Consider the following 23,252-nt stretch of genomic DNA (forward strand, 5'->3'; position numbering starts at 1 on the left):
CGACTCGCGTGTCGCTGTTGCTTCACTCGTTTTCCTTTGGAAGAAAAAAAACGACAAGAACTTGAAGATGGCAAGAACGAAGCAGACTGCCCGTAAATCCACCGGCGGCAAAGCCCCAAGAAAGCAGCTGGCCACCAAGGCAGCCCGCAAGAGCGCCCCGGCCACTGGCGGCGTCAAGAAACCTCACCGTTACAGGCCCGGTACCGTGGCTCTCCGCGAAATCCGTCGCTACCAGAAGTCCACCGAACTGCTTATTCGCAAGCTGCCCTTCCAGCGTCTGGTCAGGGAAATCGCTCAGGATTTCAAGACCGACCTTCGCTTCCAGAGCTCCGCGGTCATGGCTCTGCAGGAGGCTAGTGAGGCCTACCTGGTTGGGCTTTTCGAGGACACTAATCTGTGCGCCATCCACGCCAAGAGGGTCACCATCATGCCCAAAGACATCCAGCTGGCCCGTCGTATCCGTGGAGAGAGGGCTTAGACGTTCTTGACAGTTGACACAACCACAACGGCTCTTTTAAGAGCCACCACACTTTCAACTAATTGAGAAATTCCATCCATTCCTAACTTTTAATGTCCAGCAACAGTTCTACATAATAGTTCTCGTTCAAATTAATAGTGTATTATTTAAGCTAGGGGTGGACGAAAAATGTATGATGAAAATATACCTTTACCGAGATGGGAAGTCGAGAGGGTAGCAGGCAGCTTTAGGAGGAAATGTATATGTTAGATTTAGTGTTTTACATTGAAAACTCGCAATTTTGGGAAACTAAAGGTATGATTGAAATACTAAAACCTGTATAAAGCTAATTTATCTCTTCTGATATTTTGTTTTTGTCATTCGCATACTTATAGCTTCTCTATGACTTTTGTTTAAACTACTCCAAGCAGAGCTATAGCTCGTTGCTGATTGGACAACCAATTCCCCGCTTCAGCTATCCAATCCATAAGCAGCAACTGTTCGAAATGCTTCGTATGGTGTGGAGCCATCATGTTGGAAGAAAGGACACCAACGTTCTGATCACTTCAGAAAAAAGGACAAAAATATTTTGTTTCTTCCCTTGGCATATTTTACAATTTGGGCATAATTGAGTTTTGTGTGTTTTAAATGATTGTATATCTTCTGTGTAAATAACGTGTCCCCTGAGTGCTGCCCTATATGTTTTAGCTATGAGTCCTTTGATTAATAATATTAACTCTGATAACCGTATTACCGGTATATATGTGGGACATGCTCATAGGGTCGCAGCAACTGCGTACGCTGATGATATTACTGTTATTGTTAAAGATAATTATGAGATGGATATTTTAACGACTCATTTAAAGTTATACGAAACTGCATCAGGGGCCATGTTGAACCATGCTAAATCCGAAGGTGTTTGGGTCGGAAACTAAAGTGAAAAAAAAAAGCATTAATATTCAAATTAAACAAGAAATAAATATTCTGGGCCTAATTATTTGTAATGAGAATTGTAGTGAAAGAAATTGGCAGGATAAACTTGGAGTAAAAGAAGAAGCTCAGAAATGGGAAAATAAAAATATAACCTATAAATCAAGAATAAATATAATTAAAACATATATAATGTCTAAAGTTTTATTCCTCGCTAATATCTTTCCTCCGGATCACAAAACAATTATCAAAATGAATAAGATCTGCGTGAACTTGGTATGGGGAACAACACGCGAAGTTACAAAAAGGGAGCTCCTTTTTAAAGGAAGGAACTTTGGAGGTCTTGGTGCGGTGGAATTAGGCTGCAGACTCCAAATTGCCTTTGTAAAGAATATGTATCTAGCTATATCCAGGAAAGCTCAGTGGATCGGTGATTTATCGCTTTGGAAAAAAAGAATAGGAAGAGCCAGACAGGGCCCTACATATAAATTAGTTTTCGGAGATTTTGTTGCCCAATATGAACACCTGAAATTGGATTGGAATGGAATGGTCAAACATGTAAAATGATTTTTCAAAGAATAAATGATGTACGATATGGTGGGGAGGTAAAGTTTAAACTGTTAGACAGGAATCAATGTACGGAAGTTATCCGCATTTAAAAAAAATAAAATAAAAATACTATCATTCCAGAAGGGATGAAAGACACAAGATGGTTGATTGCTGTAGGTAGGCTCCCGACTCGCGCAATTGTATCGTGGTCATGCTTTGTTAAGACAAAAAAATGCCCTATGAGTAATAGCTCAGAGGATGAAACTGACACGACGAGAGAGGGGAGGACCCAGGCGCAGGTAAACAGTTGGCCACAGAAGGCTGCAGTTTATTCGCACGAACAGAAAACTCCTCTTACAGAGGGACAAAAGGCTGAACAAAAAGAGCTCCAAACTGGAGAGACAAAAAGGGCACTCAAAAACGGGAACAACAGAAAGCTCTCCACTAGGGAGGAAAACAAGAGGCAAGGCAAGGCAAGGCAAGGCAAGGCAAGGCAAGGCAAGGCAAGGCAAGGCAAGGCAAGGCAAAAAACAAGGCCTGTGGTTCTAGGGCTGTGAGGACGCTTCCATGCACTGAGATGTGACACTTCGGCACTGAGGGGAGAATGCAGGTGTTTTTTATTGTCTGGCTTGATTGGTGACAGGTGGTGATAATCATGGGAGGGAACCGGTAATTAGGGAGCGGCAGGAAAGGCAATTGACCTGGGGTGAGAAGGGAATCAGAATATCAATATAAAACAGGAAACATGACTATGAAAATAAAAGCATGGGCCGTCACGCCGGTGGAGGCGTGACAGAAACACAGCAACATTTATTGATTGATTGTCATAGAGCTCAGCAAGTCTGGGCATTGATGAAAGATATTGGACTTAAAATAGATGTTAATTATATCATTATTATGTATGGCTTGATAGAAAATAACATACCTTCTAAAGATAAAGAATTATTTCAAATTATTATAACTGTTGTCTGTGCAAAATTGTGGAAAACCAGGTGTGTTATGAGTATGAAGAATATAATAATTGATAGCAACACCGTGTTTAGACAAATTCTCTGTTTTTTAAGGAAAGAACGAAATAAGGACAAAAAGAAGCTTTCCCCTGGCATATTTTACAGTTGTAAAATGTTTCGGACGTTTTGAATTTTGAGGGTTCTAATTGATCGGGTACCTTGTGTGTAAATAATGTTTTGTATTTGGTGTTTTGAAACTTTTTGTAAATGATGTGAAACTGAATAAAGTTTTGTAAAAATCGAAAGGGCGGAACAAATACACCTTTTTAACACATTGTTGTGTGCAAGATACCATCTTGAAGATGTACAGTTACAAAAACATAATCTGGCAAGTGCAATGAATGGGGAATTTTTATTTGATACCTATATCAGTATTAAATAGACTTAAATCTTAAAATTTAAACATATTCAGCAGTTTGGTGATGAAACATCCTTAATTATTAAAACAAATTATGAGTATTATTGTCAGCGATTTCCTTTAACACTCGTGTAAATTATTGTAACAATCTCGTCTTTAACTTCACATGTGTAGATGACGTTGGAAACCCAGAACTTTTTTTTTTTTTTTTATTTAGGCCATGTGTTTACAACCACAAGATGTCCATCTAATTACTAATCCATTTTCCAAATATGAAAACCATGTTAACAGGCAAACTAAAGACACCTTTATTTAAATTTGCCATCATGCAAAGTCACCCGTTCAATTAAACGATAAATGTACTGTTATTGTCGATATTAACAAAGAAGGCAATGTGTTTCGTCACGGCCGCATGTGGGGGTAGTGCTGCTGTGTGACGTTTCTCGCGCCGAATTGGGTCAAGCTGTCCTCTCTAAGGTCCGCAGTGCTGTTTTATAAGACGGACCGACCTACCCTCACTCCATCAAATCGCAACTTAACTACTAGTAAGAAGACGATGTCTGGAAGAGGCAAGGGCGGAAAAGGATTGGGGAAAGGAGGCGCTAAGCGTCACCGCAAAGTTCTCCGTGATAACATCCAGGGCATTACCAAGCCCGCTATTCGCCGCCTGGCACGTCGCGGTGGAGTCAAGCGTATCTCCGGTCTCATATACGAGGAGACTCGCGGTGTTCTTAAGGTCTTCCTGGAGAATGTCATCCGCGACGCCGTCACCTACACCGAGCATGCCAAGAGGAAGACAGTGACAGCAATGGATGTGGTCTACGCTCTCAAGAGGCAGGGCCGCACTCTCTACGGCTTCGGAGGTTGAATTCTGCATTCGGCTCAAAATAAACCAACGGTCCTTTTCAGGGCCACACATTCAATCATTTAAAGAGCGCTTATTTCTACGTACGTTTAATGGTTAAAAAAAAAAAAAGTGGTTGATGAGGTTTGTTTAGTGTGAAAACAGAATGTTGAATGGGAAGAGGAGATGTCTAAAACCTTTTTCTTTTCTTTTCTTTTTTTGGTACAGTACTGTATATGCATTATTGTATGGTTATAATTTGTTTAAAGTTACTCTATTATAAAGCTACACGCTCATGTTAGTTGTATTTCACCTTATTTTTTTTTTTTTTTTTTTTTGTGACGTAGGTTTGCTTTGAATTCTTTCGTCCACTAGATGTCCTTAAAGCTGCAAACATGTTTAGACTCCTGATTGTCTTTTAAAGGAACCGTGCCGCAAGGACAGCCCATTTTCCCACTCAAAACAAAACAATATATATATATTTTGGATTAGTATGAGCCTTGCTTTGGACCACCTACTGGGGAGAAGATTGGAGAGTGCAAAGGGACTTGACAGGATTTTAATGAAGTGTATTGCATATACAAGTCAAAAAAAAAAAATACCTGGATACATCCATGATTTCTTAACCGCTTGCTCCTCACAAAGGTCACAGGGGTGCTGGAGCCTATCCCAGCTGGCTTTAGGCGGGGTACTCCATGAACTGGTTGACAGCCAATCGCAAACCTAAACATGTATTTTGTTATTGCATTTTAAATCACAATGTCCTTTTATAATTTTCCCCCTTTCACTCAAGATATATAAAAAAAAAAATCATACGGCCTCGAGCGAAATATTGTATCAAAATAACAGTTGACCCCAAACTTGAGTCTAAGTGTACTACTGTACTTTAACTAATTTCATGGAAAACAAATCGTATTGGTGACCCCATAATTTTTAATTATTGTGCAGTATACATTTGTGCACATACACAAATAATTCATCCATGGAACCCACATTAAAATATAGAATAGACGGATTTATGTATGCCGGGCATAGAGAATAAAACAAATAATCTGAGAATCATTGATTGAAGGATGATTTTCAGGAATATTGACTGGTCACAAAGTTGTCAAAACAACACACTTTTGGATCAGGAAAAAAAACTTTCCAGGGTTTGATTTTCTGCATTTTGACAGCTATCACAAAAATATCAACTTGTATATTGCTATTCAAATTAGGACATAGTTGGTCTTCAAAACACAATGAAGCCCACATTCAGTATATTATTAATAGCTTTTAAGATATATTTTTTTTAAACGCACTGCATTTTGGTAAAGTCTTTTTGACTGAAAACCAGAAACAAAATTTTAACCATAAAACAAATTTGGACCACTCAACATTATACAGTAGATTATTTCATTTGCAAAAATACTTGAATATGTAAAGGATACATTATGTCAACCAGTATAAAGACAAAAATGGTTCTATAATTTATTTTCCGTTCATTTTAACAGATTTTTTATTACGGCCTTTCTTGCTATTGTTTTTGAATTTCTTCTGAGAGCCTCCACCACCTTGGATCTAGAAAACAGAAATAATTTTGTGTGAAAAGCATGTCATGGACATGTTATTGAAATGTGAACTTCCAGTTGGTCCAGCACATTCAACAGACCTTTTTACGTTTCTGCACGGGTAGCGCGTCCACCTCCATCTCGTCATCCTCATCCGTTTGGAAGTCATCCTCATCCTCGCACTGCTGCGCCTCCATGTTCTCCTCGGCCGACTTCTTCAAACTGAACATAGACGCTGTGACGGAAAACGGCAGATCAGCAGATTAAAAGGCATCAAGTAAGCAGTGGCGTCATCCGAGGGACTGACAGGGGTAGAGGTCGCTCATGCTATCTTCCGAGTCGCTGCGATCTTCGTCGCCGCTGGAGGGCGGCTCCCACGTGCCGTTGCCATGTTTGGACTTCCTGCCCCGGTGGACGTCCGCTCTCGTCTCCTTCGGCCTTTTCTGCTGGAGCCTGATTGGGACGAACTCGATGCCCTGCTTCACGCATTCCTCGTCTCGGGTAGCAGAAAAAACATCAAGTCAGACGCCAAATCAATAATTCATCCAATGCTAGTAAATATGACTTTTGTAGTTACTGGCAGACAACAAACATACATTTGACACCTTTAAGGAAAGCTATCTACAACATTGTTTTTTTCTCCTTTTGTGATGACTTGTAGTGATCCATTTGTATTCATAAGGGATGGCCACTTAATTAGGTACAGTGAGAACTGCATCTGGGAGTTGCATAAAAACATTCTGACAGCTCATACCTGCATTTAAGTTGTGTTCTTTTGTTAGAGAAGGTAGGGGGTAAACAAACAGAAAACCAACATACAGACAAAGTCGATCACTCCGAATTTGAAGGAAGCCAGAAACCACATATAAAAGCCATCTTTTGTTTTGTTTTTTTATGTTGCCTCAAATGCATATCTTGAATACAAAACAGAAAAATGGAGAAAATAAGGTAGTATGGTACCGTCTCACCTCTACTCTGTACCAAGGTTATTCTAAGTTTAAAAAAACCAAAATTGCAAAAAAATATATTTAAGAATGAAATAAAATAAAATGACAACACTTGTACTGTATTGCAACACTAAATCCTAATTATAATATTATGTATTTATTTCTGTATTACTATGCAACGATACCAAAGAAAGGTCAAACCGTTGTTTGGTAATTGTAGTTCAGTTAACACATTCACTGCCAGCCCAGCAAAAATGCATTATTTGACGTCTTTTTCCGTCAATGGCAGTCAATGACTTAAGATGAGATGTAACCAAAATTGATGGATTTTTAAGCAACATTTGGAGGATGCTGCAATATAATCACAAAATATTAGGGGTGTGAATTGCCTAGTACCTGACGATTCGATTCGTATCACGATTCACAGGTCACGATTCGATTCGATACCGATTAATCCCGATATGAATGGTCACGATTCGATACCGATTAATCCCGATACAAATTTATAAGTCGATTGTTGCGATTTTTTTCATTCATATTTAGAAAATACTAATCAGTAAGCTTGTAGAGTGTAAGATTTATATGAAAATGTATTATTTATTTATCTGAAATTTCAGTCTTATAGAGGTTGTAATCTGTTTCATGTTTGAACAGCATTAAAATAAAAATATTAAGGCTTAATGTGCCGTTCATATAACATTCTTCCATGCTCAAGGTGTGAATCCTAAAAAAAAAAAAAAAAAAAAATCGATTCTGCCGATTATTGAATCGATTCGAGAATCGCGCGATGTAGTATCGCGATATATCGCCGAATCGATTTTTTTTTAACACCCCTACAAAATATATTGGCACATTGTGTTTAACACATTCACTGCCAGCCCAGCAAAAATGCATGATTTGACGTCTTTTTCCGTCAATGGCAGTCAATGAGTTAATTACACTTGGTGACCCTTCTGATTTTCTTTTATTAGCTTATATTTTCTTAACCTCATTTCTTAATAACAACAATAAACAGAACAAATAAATGTAATTACATCCTCAATAATAAAAAAAAACCCATTTAATTCTACAGACTTAAGAACAGCTTTCATCAACATTCCTCCACAAAAGTAATAGTGACACGCTCACATTTGGCGAGGGCCTTCTTGAAGCGCTTCCCGTTGACGTGTTTTAAGACATGGTGTGGCTGTCTGTTCAGGTGTCTGAGGGTCAGCTTGCAGAAGAGCTGATTGCTGCACAAGACAACACACAACGAGCATCATGAGATCAAATCTGATTTGAGTACTTTGTGTCATTTCTTTGGTACATTGAGAAACAATGGCAAATCACTTGACAGCCAGAAGAAAACTATGCGAGTAGGTGTGAGTGTTCTTACGGTTGTTTTGAGCTTGGCACGACGTGGGGTTCATACTGGCTGTAGTTAAATTCTGCATGGGAGCTCAGCTTCTGATACTTTTTGCCTTTGGTGAAGTTCTGCAGCTCCTCCAGGTTGCATGGAAACTCATGGCCATTCAGTGTGCACTTTATCTGAAACGGCGTTAAGCTTAGTGAACTGACCATTCATTTTTTTAGTTCCACACATCCCTTCATCACAACACGTTCCAAATCAGTGGATGTGATTATTAGCAACGCGGCTATGACTGCTAGCATCACATTCATGTTGTTTTGACGAACTCGCTCACCTTTTTATTGTCAGTCAGCTCGAGAAAGGGATGCTTGACGAGGAAAGCTTTCACGTCCGCAGGTAAGTCCGCCATTGATGCAAAGTATTCCCAAAGTTATTTTGATTTCGGGGAACCCCTTCGCTGCAGAAAGTGAGTCCACACGTGCTTGTCCGCGCCGACTCTGACGCAGTAAAAAAGCGACACTGAAGGATTACATTCTGGAAAACATTGTCAACGATCTGATTAGATCTTTGGAGTGTTACAATGGAGATTACGGAATTTATAAACAAGGGTGTGTGCGCTTTATTATTATGCCAACGTAAAAAAAATAAACGAGTACTGGCAGATCATTTCCGCATATTCACTCAGGTGACAAGTTATTACCAAAGATGTTAAACAACAAACATAAAGTATGCTCATGTTGTTAAATACACTGCACGCAGCGATTTACGTTAAAAGAAGACAGATGCCACACAAACGAAACAATTACATTATAAAGCATGTCTTTACTTTGAATTGATACTTCGACTTTTTTTTTTTTTTTTTTTTTTTTTTTTTAACTTGGAGGGTATACATCATCTTCGCTTTACAATCTTTGTAGCAGAATAAGTCCCGCCCATAAATCTCCCATAAACGCCTTCGTTAGGTCGTAAATAAATATTTTTTTCTGTTCGGTGCTGCAGTTTAATCTTTACGCTTCATTAAGGTTTAGCTGGTCTACAACATTTTTTTTTCCTGGGTTGATGGACTAGAACATCTACTCGTAGACAAATTAACGAATTGTGGTTCGGTGCCTCCGTCGAACAGCAGAACATCTCGATAGATTACAATGTCTGGACCAAATGGAGATCCTGTCGTCTCCATTGATGATGGCATCATCGAGGACGACGACGAAGTTAACGACGAAGGTAACTTTGCTTTCATTACATTTTCCACATTTTGGTTTCAAATCACGTCAGAAAAAAAATGTCATGTGATATTTGTCCAGTATGTAGCATTTTAGTTACGATGAATCTGCGTACAGTTTTAGTTTCAATACACAATTCGTCTTTCTTGACCCGTCACCCACCCCACTTTTTTCTTCCTTTTTAAAGAGTTTTATCTTGAGAAGTTGTCCACATTCTTATTCCACAGAGTTTGCAGCGATCAACTCCATGCTGGACCAGATTAACTCGTACCTCGACGGCCTGGAGGAGAAAAACGACGCTCTCAACAACAAAATGCACGAACTTCTTGAGTCTCATCGGCAAGCCCGGCTGGAATTCAGAGCCCAACTGGAAGACCGACGGCCCGGGGACTCTTTGCAAGGTACAGAGAAGAACCACAATGAAGATGCGAGCAACTGAACAGTGACACCACTTACATTGTGATCATCATCAGAAGAATCACTCCCAAAGCAAGATACTTTTAGGAGTGTATTTGCAATGTCTCTGGTTCTAGATATTTACCCCTAAATGTGACTGTAATTAAACAAAGGTCCGCTTTCCCTTTTGCTTGCATCGTTGTTTCTGAAATTTATATAAATGTTTATTTTCTCTGTTCATGCCATCTTGAAAAGGAAAAACTATTTACACCACTACAGAGAATTATGGGATATTTTAATATAAATTAAAATGACATCTGAAAAATACATTTCAACTTCTAGCATTTTAGAAAACGTCTTGATTTCTTTTGTCAGTAGCTGAATACAAATCGTCCTAAAATTTGTTTTGAAATCAAATCATTCTGAGCTACAATGCACATAATTAAGATTCTGTTACTGCAGACACCCACAAAAAAAAAAATTAAAAAAAATGGAAATATGGAGAGAGAGGGGGGGGGGGATTTGTGCTAATCATGTGCCACTGGTCACACCAAGGTGATGTCAAGCTTTGCTACATGTGAGCAAGACTAAGTGGCTTAAAATAACCACAAATGTGGATGAAATGGTTCAGAAGGAAGTGATACATTTGAAACTTTAGAGCAGAATGGGGCAATAAAAACTTGCGTGCTTGAAGAAGCTGTGTTCAGCCATTTTTTCTTCTATCAAATATCAACACATCACTTAAAACGTCCACAAGAACGTGACACCAAAACACCATTAACACTGATGGTCTGAAGTGATTCTAACACCATGTGACATATGGACGGTCTTGTGAGCAGCATAACCCACCTTGACGGACAAGTTTCCAATGATAAAGCTGTTGTCTTTAAAAAAAATAAAATAAAAATAAAAAAAAAGGCATTTTGTTACCTTTGGGCTGTTTTGACCAAGCAGTTAAGATCCTGGACACACAACTGTGGTGTCATTGAGCAAGACACCAATATCCGAAATTGCTCCAGTTCCATGCTCTGCATTGTCAAATTTTGTACACAAGAAAAAAACCCAAACAAGCATGACTTAATCTCTTTTAGATTCTCCTTAAGAGGCTGCTTTCAAGGCCGAAGAGTGTTGTGATGACAATTGTATCATCCCGCTGTGTTTCACTTGTGTAACTTGTTTTAGATGAGGTATGTAGTCCCTGAAAATATTAGAACCCCCAAAGTGGAGCACACTCCGGAAATGAACAAGATGCCCTTTTTCAAATCTATTTTCATTGGTCACAAATAACTAATTTCGAACGGTCCATTTTCTCAATATTCAATATGTACATAAACTGTGTTGCGGTTGGGTGTCTGTTGTCTTTAAGTGTTGATTCTGTTGGAATTCAGCAGTCCAGAATTATGCCAGCACATTTTGTGGAAGATAGCAACCGCTTTTACACACAGAAACAAAACGATTATGATGGAGGGCCCCCTTAAAATGCGTGACAGTTGGCAGGTAGCAAAAAAAAAAAAAAAACACAGTTTGAGCTTTTATTTTGGGTGTAAGTGCTGAAAATGATTGGTCATGAAATATGTTTTTCACTCATGGTCATTGTGCTAAAGTCTCATGAGACACCACACGAGCTTAAGTTTTGTTTTTCCAGAATGTTTTGGTTGAACTACAAATTGTAAGGGGTTCGACTTTGGAGGTTCTAGTCTTAGTGACAAATACTTTCAGCAACACTCTCGTCAATGTAAATGTGTTATTAATATACGTTTACATTTTTGCCTCATTGAGTTAGTGCTAATTTGCCTCACTTGTAGTTGTTCATCCCACCTTTTAAGTCACGTTCTCGCTGTTCTCACCGTTACAAAATGTAGAACTTAATGGAGAAAATAACATCATGTCTGATCCATCCTTCAGTCTGTTTTTTGGCCCATCCGGGCCTGCGTCTGGTGTTTGGTTTTGGCGGAGCATTTTTGTCTTCTTCACCGGTGGTGTCATCAGTGGAGGGTGGCAGAACTGTGGTGAAGCTTGACAAATGCTGGACTCCTCTACTTTGTCCTGGAACTGGCATTCTGTCCTAAGTGTACTACTGAGTTATGATGCTGACCCTGTAGTACTTGAGGGACAAGCTCTTCCCAGAGAGTCTGTGGGTGTTCCTCTCAAATATATGTTGTCAGTGTCGTCACACTTTTTGCCAAATGCTTCTTTGTGTCTCTGAGGACGGACAACACAAACAATGTCATTAGCGCATGCCAAAATACCACGAGGGTCAATAATTACATTACCCCCTATTTGTTATTTATTTATTTTTTAACTTCGCAGAACTCAGCCTGTTTTGATGCTGCAGTCCCGTTTCATGAGGAGGTGGGTTGCGGCAAGGTGACTTTTTATGTTTACCATCATAAACCAGACAACGACAGCACTCGGTTTTAAGTCTTCCAACAACCCCCAAACAAAATTCCCTCCTCCCACACAAATCAGAAATGCTTTGCGCTGGTTCGGGGGGTACTTGGCTGAAAAATATTTCACAGGGGGTATTGTTACAGAAAAAACACCAGCCATTGTATGGCACTGTATGATCACGTCAACTATTTCTGACTAAAGAAAGACAACTACCGTATACACTATGTTACCTTAAGGTTGTCAAAGTGCTTGAGGGACTTGCAGTGTGTGTGTAAAGTCGAAGAGTCAAAATGGTAGAACTTGTTGCAGAGTCGGCAGATGAATCCGGCCACCGGCACAAAGAAGCTAGACCCTGTGGAAGAAAAAATAAAAATAAAAAATAAAACTCAACAATTGAGATGCTTCACAGTGTGGACCAACTCACTTTCACACGTTACTTTCTAAGCATCAAGGAGCGACAAGAAAGTAATGTTCGTATTGAGAAAAATGAGATCTAATCTTCAATGAACCTAAAACTGTCATTCGAGTCAAATTATGGAGTGGAATGACTCATGGCTCACCGTAGACTGTATCGGGGTCATACTGCTCATCACTCAACATGTCCTTCAGAGTCACCTCTCGACACACGTTCCAGCCATCCTGCCACAGGAAGTCAATGCTAAGTTCACAAGATTCGATTTGAAGTATTCATCAAGAAAAACCACCAAAAAAAAAAAGTACTTGGTTCTCAGGGTCGTCTTCTTCATTCCAGTCGAGTCGCTCGTCCTTATCTTCCTCTTCCTCCATCTCAATGCCGTCAATGTCCAGCAGCTTGGGTGAGGGGCCAGAGCTCTCGTTTTCCTGAAGCTGTTGACAAACATGGTGGCGGTTCAGGACGTGAAAGATTTGACGTGCTGGGTGAGACATGGCCTTAAAAAAATTCCCTGATTTCCTCCCACTCGAAAAACAGTTTTGGAGTTGAAAACTGTGACTAAATATAACGTGGATGAAAGGTGCTGTTTCCAAATAAAATTATGTCCATTTTCATGGACATGAACGCGCACAGACCAAAAATCAATCAATCACCCTCATTGGACTCTTCCGTGAGGAATGCCCTCGGATACCTTCTCTAAACTCTGACGGTGCTCCTGGGACTGCAAGTGTGCCACAAATAGCTTGGAGCTTCTGAAATGTTTCTTGCAGATGCTGCAGGACGACACAGCTGCTCTGCTTGCAAGCTGAAGACAAGAGCACAGGAATCACTATAAACAGTCTTCCAATTCAGTAAATCATGTTCTGAATATTGTTTCAATGAGGAGGCGGTACTGATAAACCCATCAAGCACATTTTAAAAGTGAAGAATTTTGTCAAGCATTGTGCAGTCTTTTAAAACAACCAGCAGAGGGTGCAATTAAGCTTAAAGTAGCATACTTTCTGAATACAGTGAACGTCATCATATTTATGATTACCTATTTTCATTTTTTTTTTGCAGTGTTGCAAAAACATTAATGGCATATAACATACTGCTCCTGGTTAATTCTTTAGCAATAGGAACAGAAATACAGAAAACATCCATGGAGTATACAGTACTGGGATATTTTAAGTAATGTTCCTACTTTTTTTTTTTGGCTAAAACCTGACGAGGTAAAAAAGTGTGACTGAAACACTGTGGCATGTCATCCAGCTCTTTAATAATTATGACTCCCGTCGAATTTGTGGCATATTATTATCATGGTGCAAAGTACAGTATATGCCCAAGACCATAATTACATCATACAGTGTTACAAGTAAAGAAAAGTTATTTTGAGTCTTGTATTATGTAGTATTCTATCCGTTTAACTTTGTTTTAACGGGGCAGTTCAATTTGTAACACATTTCATTATTGTGGTAAAACATTCCTTCACTCCCATCTGTCATTGAAAAAAAAGTCGCCAATAATAAATCATCAATCCTGGTATTTTCCTACTTTTATAATGAAAACCAACAGTAAAAGTTACTTTGTGTTCCTCTGTGCGTCGATGGTCCGAGATGCTTGTGGAGTAGTGAGCGCAACAGGTTGCACACCAACGCTCCGTGTCTGTTTTTTTCTCTCTTTGGGGGGGTGGGGGATAAAGACAGTAATTACAGTATGGACTATGGAAGGCTCTCAAGTCGCAAATGGGATTGTGTAAACATACCCGTCTTTATTGGCCCCCTGTAGAGTCTCGTGCAGTCGTGGCAGCAGTGTGACGAGGCAGGCGTTGCTCATGTGCTGAATCTCCATCATCCTCTGCTGGTGGGAAACGCTGTTCATATGACTGCGGAAGTTCTTTCAAAACACACACACACACACAAGTAGATGGTTTTTAAAAAGGCTCATAAATGGCTATTACCTGTTTGACCTACTTCCTGACTGTGGCAGGTGATGGTACAGAGGTAGCAGTAGAACTTGTTGGCACCCTCCGCCGCACTGCCCTCCACTTCCTGTTTGTCTGACGGCTCACCATCACGCAGCACGCTGGCGTGGCTCTCCTCCACTTCTGAACTCAGTTTAGGGTCTCCTTCCTGTAGAAGGAGGCAGTCTGCCAACATAAAGATGGGATACTGGAAATCAGTTCACAAGTTTGAGTTTGAAGAAGTATTTGCGTTGGTCCATGTGCTTTTAGTTAGTGCAGTGGTGTAACTTACCATCGAGCTGGGTGCCTTCTGTGTTACATTCTAAAGAGAGATTATGGCCATCTGAATCTGCTGTGGTGACATCCTCCTCAGATCTGATTGCGTACAAATAAGAAAAAAACCCATGAAACTACATTAAGGAAGAAATAATAGGAAGAATGCCTTTTTACACAAAAAGCTCGCAAAATGGAGGCATTTCACTACAACTGTGTAGCCTGGCAAGCCACTCATAGATAGGGAGTGGCCAGAAGACATAACTTCCTCTCCACTGATTGGTTCTTTCCACTGTCGTATTTGGTTCGGTTTATCCCGCCTCAGAAATATGTGTGATGGCAACTGTGTCATCATTTGTGGCAATATCAGCGGAAGTGCCTAATGTGATGTTCAAGTTTTAAAAATGAAGATTATTATTATTTTTTGTATAATAAAGTTAATTCTCCTAAAATTATGACTATTCCTGATAATTACAATTTTATTTTTCTCAGAAATATAACTTTTTTTTCACACAAGACTTTTTCATTTAATAAACACTTTCTTATAAAATGATCTTTTCCACATAATATTGTAACTTAAATGACTTAATTATTGTAAAATTCAGGCTTTTTTACCCTTCATAATATGACGACTGTCTTCAGGTGTTTAACTTTGGCACTATTCCTTTACACATGTAAGTTATGACTCTGATACTACAAAAGGTGTAGATTTGACGGTTGACTTTGTCCCCAGTTATGTGATGGGAAAAATGTCATCTTTGACAGAACAGGTTACAGGGGCTACTGTCAAAATACTCATGAGAAGACCGGATCAGAATCATACAATGCTGCCATTAGAATTTTTGCCCCACCCTGCCATCCTCTGCCTCTTCACTGCAGGTGCTTCAAACTGTTCCTCAAAGCTCTGCGCAGATCCATCCGCCCATTCTACACCCTCATCTGTGGGTTACAGTAAAACACATAAAACATCCAACGAAAGTGTTTTATAAAGATTTCTATCTTCATCAAGAAAACGATGTGCTGTGTTCATTTAACAATGTTTATTATCATGGTTGTCATTCATTCATAATGTTTGCATTTTATGGTTGACACGTTCTTCTTAAACCAAATTTACACATTTACCTGTTTCAGACTCCCCGGCATTGCTAGCTGCTGGAATATCAGCTGTATGCCCATCTGCCATCTGCGCACTATCACGCTTCTTGTCCAGCTAGTGAGCAACAGAAATGGTTAAGACACTTTATTTCATCATAGGCAATTTTTTTTTTAATTAAAGCTGCTACTGTCATTACTGTGCTAGTAGTGGTAACTGAGGAGGTCATGACCGTGCTGGTAGTAGCAGTGCTTGTGGTGGCGGCAGCATTACTGTAGTAGCGAGGGTGAGGGTGAAAAGGGCGAGCAGCGGCGGGGAAACCCATGAGTGGGGACTTCATTGCCATGCCGATTGGAACCGGCCCCAGCAGAGACCTGTTCGTTGCCGTGAAGAATTGACGGAACTGCTGTCCGCCCATCCCAAAGCTCCGCATGTTACCTAAGGAAACATAACATGATACATGACATATACACATTTGCTTAAGTGTAATGTAGATGTTTTTTCAAGCTCCACCCTGCATCTGCTGCATCATTAAGGCTCCCTGCAGCATGGGATTGGGGCTGATAATGGTGGTCTGGGTTGCCTGGCACAGGTTGACCATTCTGGGAGGAGGAGGCGCTGTATGTGGAGGCACAGGGATGGCTCTGGCAACAATGAAACAATGACAACAACAATCAATTTCCATGACACTGAACGAGTTTGAACTCTGTTGAGCTGCAACATATTCGTAGAGTCCCATACGTACAAAAGAATATTAGGGCCACATTGGAAATAAAAACACTAGAATATTAATTTTTTTTCTAGCATTAACTACAACTTCACACTTAAGTTACACTTGAGATATATTTACATATAAGGTTCATCATATTCTATTTCTTACTATTAGATCAATCACGTTCCTTTTCATGTTTGGTAATTAAATGACTTCATCCTCATTTTTAAACTGCAAGTCCTTACTCAAACTTCTAACATTATTCTTAAATTTCAACTTTATTCCCTTGATTGTATGAGTCTTTTTGTTTTTGGTGATTGTACAGTAGTCTCACTATTCCCAGTTACAACTTCCTTCGTTGTAGTACTTATCTCAACACTAACCTATTCATACAACAGTTTAAAAAGTACCACAGCAGTAACAAAGTATTGCAAATAAATACATTGTTTAAAATTAGCATAGAAAATTGATCTACCAAAATTTCAACACAATGTTGAAACTTGTTTTCTAAAAAAAAAAAAATCATTTTATGTAAATTAAGAGCTCAAGTCCCATGATGTGTTGATTTTATGTAAATGAAGGGCTCGAGGCCCATTCTGTATTGAATGCAAAGGAATATAAAGGGGTTTTAAGGCGGGTATTTTGACAATATCATATTTTAACTTTGAGCACAGTATAATTCTGTGACGTGTTCTTTTATGATGGTGTACAGTAGTTCAGGTAAAACATTGTTTCTGCCATGTTAAAACTTTTAACATGACATAAACGAACATTAAGAAAATTAATAGTGAAATAACATAACATGAAGCGCAATGAATACAAATTTAAGTGCTGCTTATGTGAACTAAAACTCAGGCTGCAACTACATTACCCGAAGGCCTTGTGCAAAGCCCCGGGGTCGCGTTGAAAGGCTTACCGCGGTGCCTGGTGATGGTGACGGGCGACATGGGGAGCCGGAGCGGGCTGTGACGGTGGAGGCGGCGGAGGCGGAGGCGGCGGTGGTGGCTGCTGCTGCTGCTGATGGAAAAGTTGTTGTAGCTGCCGCAGGTGCTGGTGGAAATGCTGCTGTTGCTGCTGGTGGTTGTGGGGGTTGAACATAACGAACTCTCGTTGCCTTCCTGTTCACAAAAGGTTGTGATTAGAGCTTCCGAAAGCGAGCATAAGCTAATGCTAACTTGGCAACTTTCAATGACAGCCACCTCAGGGACACAACAGGTCGCTTTCATCATAGGTCGCGATGACAACTAGCTAACATTAGCAAGCGAGCTAACACAAAGCGCTATATCGAATTTACTTTCCTCTGCAACCTTAGCCTACGAAAGGAGGAACCTCTAACAGAACGAACAGACACACTCTCCACTAACTGTCATGAAATGTGGACAAGGTACAAAACGAAGAACAATAGCGCCGCTATAAGACAAATAAACAAAGCTAACACTGGACGCCGAGTCTGTTAGCTTAGCCTAGCGTAAAATGGGCTAAGCGACAAAGCGTACGATTCTGCTCCTATATATCAGACTTCTTAGATACGATGTCGCCACTTACCTCCCAAAAGCAAGTCACGATGATTGTTAATTATATCCTTCAAAAGAGAATAGTACAGAAAATGTGCCCTCAACGCGTCTGCTACACTTTCTCCAGGTCAGCGATGATTGCGTTTTGGTACCCTCTAGCGATCACCTCCAAAACAGAAAGTTCATGCGTTGCCTTATTTGTGACATTTTGCCATTTGGCCTCAAATGCCTTTTCACGTGGCCAGTTCGCTGTCCGAAATGAAATATAGATGTTATCTACACTGATAATATAGCATGTTTTATTTTGTTTTATGCTGATACTGTCATACGAACGTGTTCCTGTCCAGTCCATGCAACTTGCAATTCAGCACCATGGACAGATCTGTATAGCAGACATTGCAGAAGGTTCAAAAGTAGATACTTTCAACATTTATTTTCATCACCTTCTCATTATAGTCCTGGCATCTTTTCCTTCCAGACATTTCTTCCCTCAGACTTACCTTTTACTATTGCATCTTTACTTCCACAGTTCCTTTGCTGAAACCTACTTTGCTCATGGCCGCTTTCCCGTCTATAGTTCCTTTTTATTTTTCTCCTGCCTTCCTTCCCTCCGATGTTTTTTTTTTTCCCCTCCTGAATTTCTTACATCCTTTCTTCTGTTGTGTAAACGTGATTTCCTGCCTTCCTTTCTTACCGATTTCCCTTTGCCTATAACCTTTTTCTTCTTTCCTTTGTAATCATAACTTGTTTTGTGCCCATTATAACTTGGGAGATGGACGTCAGTCAGATGTCATTCACGGACAACGTGGCAGGAGTGACTTTATCCGCTCTGTCATAGTTTTGCTGTCTCGTAAAATTCCAAAGGGTGGGCTTATCAATGCTATCAAAATGTTTTACTTAATTATCAAAAGTGATGTCTAATGAGGAATTCCACTCAATTATAGAGTTGATATTTGGTGTATACTGTGCAACTTTATTTCGTCTTTACCATTATTTACTGTACCGACACCTTCAAAAGAAATTACTTAAAAGTGTATATGTATTAATGGCCCATTCCGTATTTAAATCCTGAGATTGGGTCGCCATGTTACATAGCAAAGACGTAAGCAGAGCAATGTGGCCACCAAGCGGCGAGTGTTGAGAACTGCATGCTTGGAGTTTTCCAGGGGAAATGCAAGGAGAGCTCATCCTCATCCTTGTCCTGATCTCCCCCCGCCCTCCTGCGGTACTCGCTGGTGGAGAAGCGCACTAGGGACAGTAACGCAACGCGGGGCTCGGCCGCAGCTCAGAATAGAATTAAAGGGGGGAAATCGCGTTCAATACATCCGTCGAGGACTGTCCACCCGGCCACCACCATGGGGAACCGGAGCATGGAGGATCTGATCCCCCTGGTGAACCGCATGCAGGATGCTTTCTCCGCCATCGGCCAGAACGCCAACCTGGACCTGCCTCAGATCGCCGTGGTGGGCGGACAGAGTGCCGGGAAGAGCTCGGTGCTGGAGAACTTCGTGGGCAAGTAAGTGAATTTAAAGCATTTACTCTGTTTAACGCACCATGTTTAGTCCCCATCCCCCTCCTCTTTTTCATCCTGCTCTTACCTCCATTTATCGCACTACCATATCTTTTAATAAACACCTTAAAACGTTTGCATGCAGTGCATCAAGGGGATTAATATATTGTAAGGCCTTGTATAAATCTCTTTTGGAGTTCATCTGTTACCTGCCCTGCTGCATAGTGTGTTCACAGAATATTAGCACCCCTAGACCCTGTCAAAGCTGTCTGCAGACCTGGGATGGGCAACCGACGGCACATGGGCTGTAAATGACCCACCGGCATATTTGATCTGGCCACAGTCACTCATAATTAGCTACATTTAAGAATGTAACAGTGCATGTGTTGTCTAGGCTAGGCTACCATTTTGTTCTCCCCATGCCATTTTAATCCCATCTAAGCAGTATGTGTCAGTCACGCACATACATTGGCTTTGTAATGATAAAAATGATACAAAATAAGAGCAGAGTAACCAGTGTTTTATGTTGTATGATGACTTTGCAGCCATAGAAAGGAATAGAGGGAGGGAAAGAGAGAGTCCACCTGAGCTTTGAGCCCTTCCAGCTCAGCCCCTCCATCTGGTGTACTTGCAAAGCTTAACCAGCAGCACTGAGGCGACAACAACACGGCACCTTTATTTAAGAGCATGTATGGTGTGTGTAACGTGCATAAATGACTCCAAGCTGCCGAAAGCAAGGTCAGACTGTATGTGCTTCGAGATTCCAATTTAATCCCATTTAACAGGCATAAATCCAGCCCCTGAAGCAGATCATTTGAAATTCTAATTGATTTATAGCTAGGTTTAATATCTCATTAACATGACCTCTATGTTGCATCCCTTCATATTTTTTTGGTAGCAGATTCCCACTGTGCAAAACCACGTGGCCACGAGTGCTAATCCTCAATTTAGCAGGTCGAATAGGTGATACTGTTTACATGCATTGTGGGAAAGTCCAGTATCATGCTTTCTTAACTCATTCACTGCCATTGATGGATATACACGTCAATGGGAACGGAATTGACTTAACTCATTCACTGCCATTGACGGATATACACATCCAATGGCAGTGAATGAGTTAAGATAGAACCCACCGGCAGCGAATGAAATGAAAACAGCAGGGTCCCCAAAATTGAACCATGTGGAACACCATATGACAGTGGGACAACCAAGACTAACGCATAAAGTCCTGCCTACCAAGTAGGATCTAAAATCACCTGGTGCGTCAAACAAACCACCAGAATATTAAAGAAAATGTCTTGCATCTCCACTAGTCTAATTACAGCATTTTGCCTAATATTAAGTTCGTGGAATATGAGTTAAGCAGCAAAATCTAGCAGTTTTTATCACTATTAGAAGGCGGCCATTTTGCTACTTGCTGTCGAGTGAAAATGACATCGCAGTTGCTCATCTTCAGTCGACAGCAAGTGGCAAAATGGCCACCCCCTGAGATGGATAAAAACAGCTGGATTTTGCTCCATAACTCATACTCCACAAATAATATTAATCAGAATATCGGGTGACCTGTCCAGGGTGTCACCTTAAGTCAGCTGGGATTGGCTCCATCTCACTCATGATTCATGACCCTCAAGTGAAAATGGATGGATGGATAGTTTGAATCACATTCTGTTTTATTTCAAGTCCACTGTACTGATATATAAAAAACACTTCTGGTCCTGACCGTACAAGTGATTGTTGTGTGCGTTTCATCATTGTGCAGCACTCTCTCGCACTCCTCTGTAGTCATGGCAACAGCTTCTGCCTAATTATGGCGCCTTTACCCGAGGGAGCTACAATCATGCTTGAGAGTTGAAGAGGGAACATGTGAAACATTATGACATGCGTATGCTAATATTTCAATCCTGCATTGAGCTATGAGGAAACCACGAGCATCTTCCTATTCATTGTTTGTGCGTGGGTGTGTGGGTGTGGGTGGGGATGTGTGTGTTTGTCCTATAGTGCAGTTAGAGTGACATTGTGTGTCCTCTCATCCTTCCAGCTTGACACACACACACCAACCCTCCTCCCCAGCGGCTCATTGTGGTGCTTTTATGCTATCAGCTTAAAACACAGTTGTTGCCTCAACGTTTTATCATGAAGCGCTTGTATTCTTCACAAATCCAACTGCACTGTGTGAAGCGTTTTGGCAGTAAGGAGACACCTCGTTTGTTTGTTTTATTTTGGCTCAGGTCCGGAAAAAGGCTTTGCCCTCAATGCTGCAGCTTCCAGTCAGCACAATCGATATGGAAAGCATAAGGGATAATGCGCATAATGGCATTCATGGACAAGATAAGATGCACCTGTGTATAAAAATCCATAAAGATAATGATTCTCAGTTTTGATTGATGACAGTGTATGAAATATAATATTTTGGGGGAAAAATGAAAATATTTTCCATTTTCCCAATATTAACTCAAGAAAATCTACTCTATGTCATTGATATTGATGCCTAGCATTGTGGCTGATCAATGATAGTGACATCTGATACCTCTCTTGTATTGGATCTCATCGTTAGAGCAATACAGTTGTTGCACTATGGGCCATAATTGAATCTGTTGATGAAATTAAATCCCTTAATAAATGTCAGGACTATACACAAATAATAAACACAAAACGTTTCTACGTGTCAGCAACCAATTATTACAATGGAGGAAGCCAATTAAGGCATATCTCTTTGTTATTTGTTATGCTTGTGTGAGATCTCATGTCGTAACTCATATGAATGATTTAGCCCACCGTCACTATTCCATCCCCCCTCATGGAGATTACGTCTATGCGACGTAGCCTTAGTGTTCACATATTACGTAATGTAGCCAGTGATGGCCTGAGGCATTGTGACAAATTGCAGCAGCTTCACTCATTTCTTCACTCATTTTGTTCTGCTCAACTAAAACATCAGGAGAGAGATGTCGCATAGAGAATGTTTGATTTCATTTAATTCTACTCCTTCAAGTGGTTCATTGGCAGCAGATGACCGATTAAGTCTCATGTATCAATATTTTTATATTTGTGTGGCTGCTTCCAGTCTCAAATGGTCAATGTAAAACCATGTAGCAAAGTAGGCACGTGAGTGTGGGACAGAGCGACAGAGGATTAACGCTAATCTCGCTCTCTATCTTCCCGCATTGGCTCAGTGTGTTAATCTGCGCATCCACTGCGGAGCAACCTGCGTTTTCATTGGCTCCACGTGCAAGAGTTCAGATGCTTTGCCACAACATTAGCTATCTAAGATCTAAATACACATTTTGCCTTCATAATGTTGCCTGTGATTGACAGTGTCAGAAAAGCTTTAATTTGTAAAGTGTGAAATGTGTTTCTAAAAAAAGTGGAACCTCTTGTTGCTACGTTTTTGTGCCCTGTACAAGTGTAGCACGAGGTGGGCTAGACCAAGTTTTGGTATTGTCGCATACGCACGTAGCTTGGCACAGTCAATATTTGGCATTTTGCGCTTTTGTGGGCGTGAACACAGCCCACTTGATTTGCTGCCAATCCAAGAGGCTCCTCTCATTCCCTTTGAAATCTGTGTTTAAGAGTTGCTTGAAATGGCGGAATTAGAAACTGATGAGGCAAAGTACGTTTATAAGGAAGTGAAAGCAGACCTCCACGGCCATATGATGTAAAATTGGACAGGGAGATTACAGATCTGTATGTACTCGGATGTCGTGTTACACCGATGTAAATTTTTCACAATCAAAAATTGGCAAGTATGCAGACTATACGTGCCCTGACCGTCTGGTGACCATTCAAATGTATA

The 23,252-nt window shown here is 40.4% G+C and overlaps 6 protein-coding genes across 28 annotated transcripts in view; 4 read left to right on the forward strand and 2 right to left on the reverse strand.

Annotated features, from left to right (window-relative positions):
- The first annotated feature begins 56 nt into the window (after positions 1–56).
- Positions 57–781, forward strand: LOC144002352 (histone H3). The gene has a single exon (XM_077497537.1). The coding sequence runs from the start codon at positions 68–70 to the stop codon at positions 476–478; it is 411 nt and encodes a 136-aa protein (XP_077353663.1). The 5' UTR covers positions 57–67; the 3' UTR covers positions 479–781.
- A 3,028-nt stretch (positions 782–3,809) lies between these two features.
- Positions 3,810–4,439, forward strand: LOC144002354 (histone H4). The gene has a single exon (XM_077497539.1). It carries the CDS (start codon positions 3,861–3,863, stop codon positions 4,170–4,172), a length of 312 nt encoding a protein of 103 aa, XP_077353665.1. The 5' UTR covers positions 3,810–3,860; the 3' UTR covers positions 4,173–4,439.
- A 1,166-nt stretch (positions 4,440–5,605) lies between these two features.
- On the reverse strand, positions 5,606–8,689 carry surf2 (surfeit 2). Its single transcript, XM_077497535.1, has 6 exons — positions 8,328–8,689; positions 8,021–8,172; positions 7,774–7,877; positions 6,006–6,194; positions 5,800–5,933; positions 5,606–5,708 (listed from the first exon to the last, which is right to left on the reverse strand). Exons 1-6 carry the CDS (start codon positions 8,400–8,402, stop codon positions 5,619–5,621), a joined length of 744 nt encoding a protein of 247 aa, XP_077353661.1. The 5' UTR covers positions 8,403–8,689; the 3' UTR covers positions 5,606–5,618.
- Positions 8,690–8,915: 226 nt separating this feature from the next.
- bbln (bublin coiled coil protein) lies at positions 8,916–9,802 on the forward strand. Its single transcript, XM_077497540.1, has 2 exons — positions 8,916–9,217; positions 9,444–9,802. Exons 1-2 carry the CDS (start codon positions 9,139–9,141, stop codon positions 9,653–9,655), a joined length of 291 nt encoding a protein of 96 aa, XP_077353666.1. The 5' UTR covers positions 8,916–9,138; the 3' UTR covers positions 9,656–9,802.
- Positions 9,803–9,890: 88 nt separating this feature from the next.
- Positions 9,891–18,542, reverse strand: ciz1a (cdkn1a interacting zinc finger protein 1a). Of its 2 annotated transcripts, XM_077497533.1 has the most exons (16): positions 18,450–18,542; positions 17,981–18,331; positions 17,352–17,553; positions 16,237–16,367; positions 15,923–16,161; positions 15,753–15,840; positions 15,482–15,569; positions 14,650–14,732; positions 14,368–14,543; positions 14,160–14,290; positions 13,980–14,073; positions 13,107–13,220; positions 12,724–12,849; positions 12,564–12,642; positions 12,234–12,355; positions 9,891–11,814 (listed from the first exon to the last, which is right to left on the reverse strand). In XM_077497533.1, the coding sequence occupies exons 3-16, from the start codon at positions 17,531–17,533 to the stop codon at positions 11,695–11,697; spliced, it is 1,773 nt and encodes a 590-aa protein (XP_077353659.1). In that variant the 5' UTR covers positions 17,534–17,553; positions 17,981–18,331; positions 18,450–18,542; the 3' UTR covers positions 9,891–11,694. The 2 variants fall into 2 exon arrangements, with proteins under 2 accessions (XP_077353659.1, XP_077353660.1); XM_077497534.1 differs by lacking the exons at positions 17,981–18,331; positions 18,450–18,542 and having other exon boundaries at positions 17,352–17,863.
- The window catches only part of dnm1a (dynamin 1a), a 51,677-nt gene continuing 45,888 nt past the window's right edge, over positions 17,464–23,252 (forward strand). For 12 of the 22 annotated variants that reach the window (XR_013278709.1, XR_013278710.1, XM_077497520.1 and 9 more), the window contains exon 1: positions 17,465–19,465. Coding sequence is in view for 20 of the 22 variants with exons in the window: in XM_077497520.1 (XP_077353646.1) it covers positions 19,305–19,465 (161 nt within the window). In the remaining 2 variants the exon portion in view is untranslated. Of the gene's footprint in view, positions 19,466–23,252 lie in introns of all 22 variants that reach the window. The other 10 variants (XM_077497511.1, XM_077497519.1, XM_077497527.1 and 7 more) reach the window with 2 other exon arrangements.

Source organism: Festucalex cinctus, chromosome 15 (assembly GCF_051991245.1).
Source record: "Festucalex cinctus isolate MCC-2025b chromosome 15, RoL_Fcin_1.0, whole genome shotgun sequence".
Classification (NCBI taxonomy): domain Eukaryota; kingdom Metazoa; phylum Chordata; class Actinopteri; order Syngnathiformes; family Syngnathidae; genus Festucalex; species Festucalex cinctus.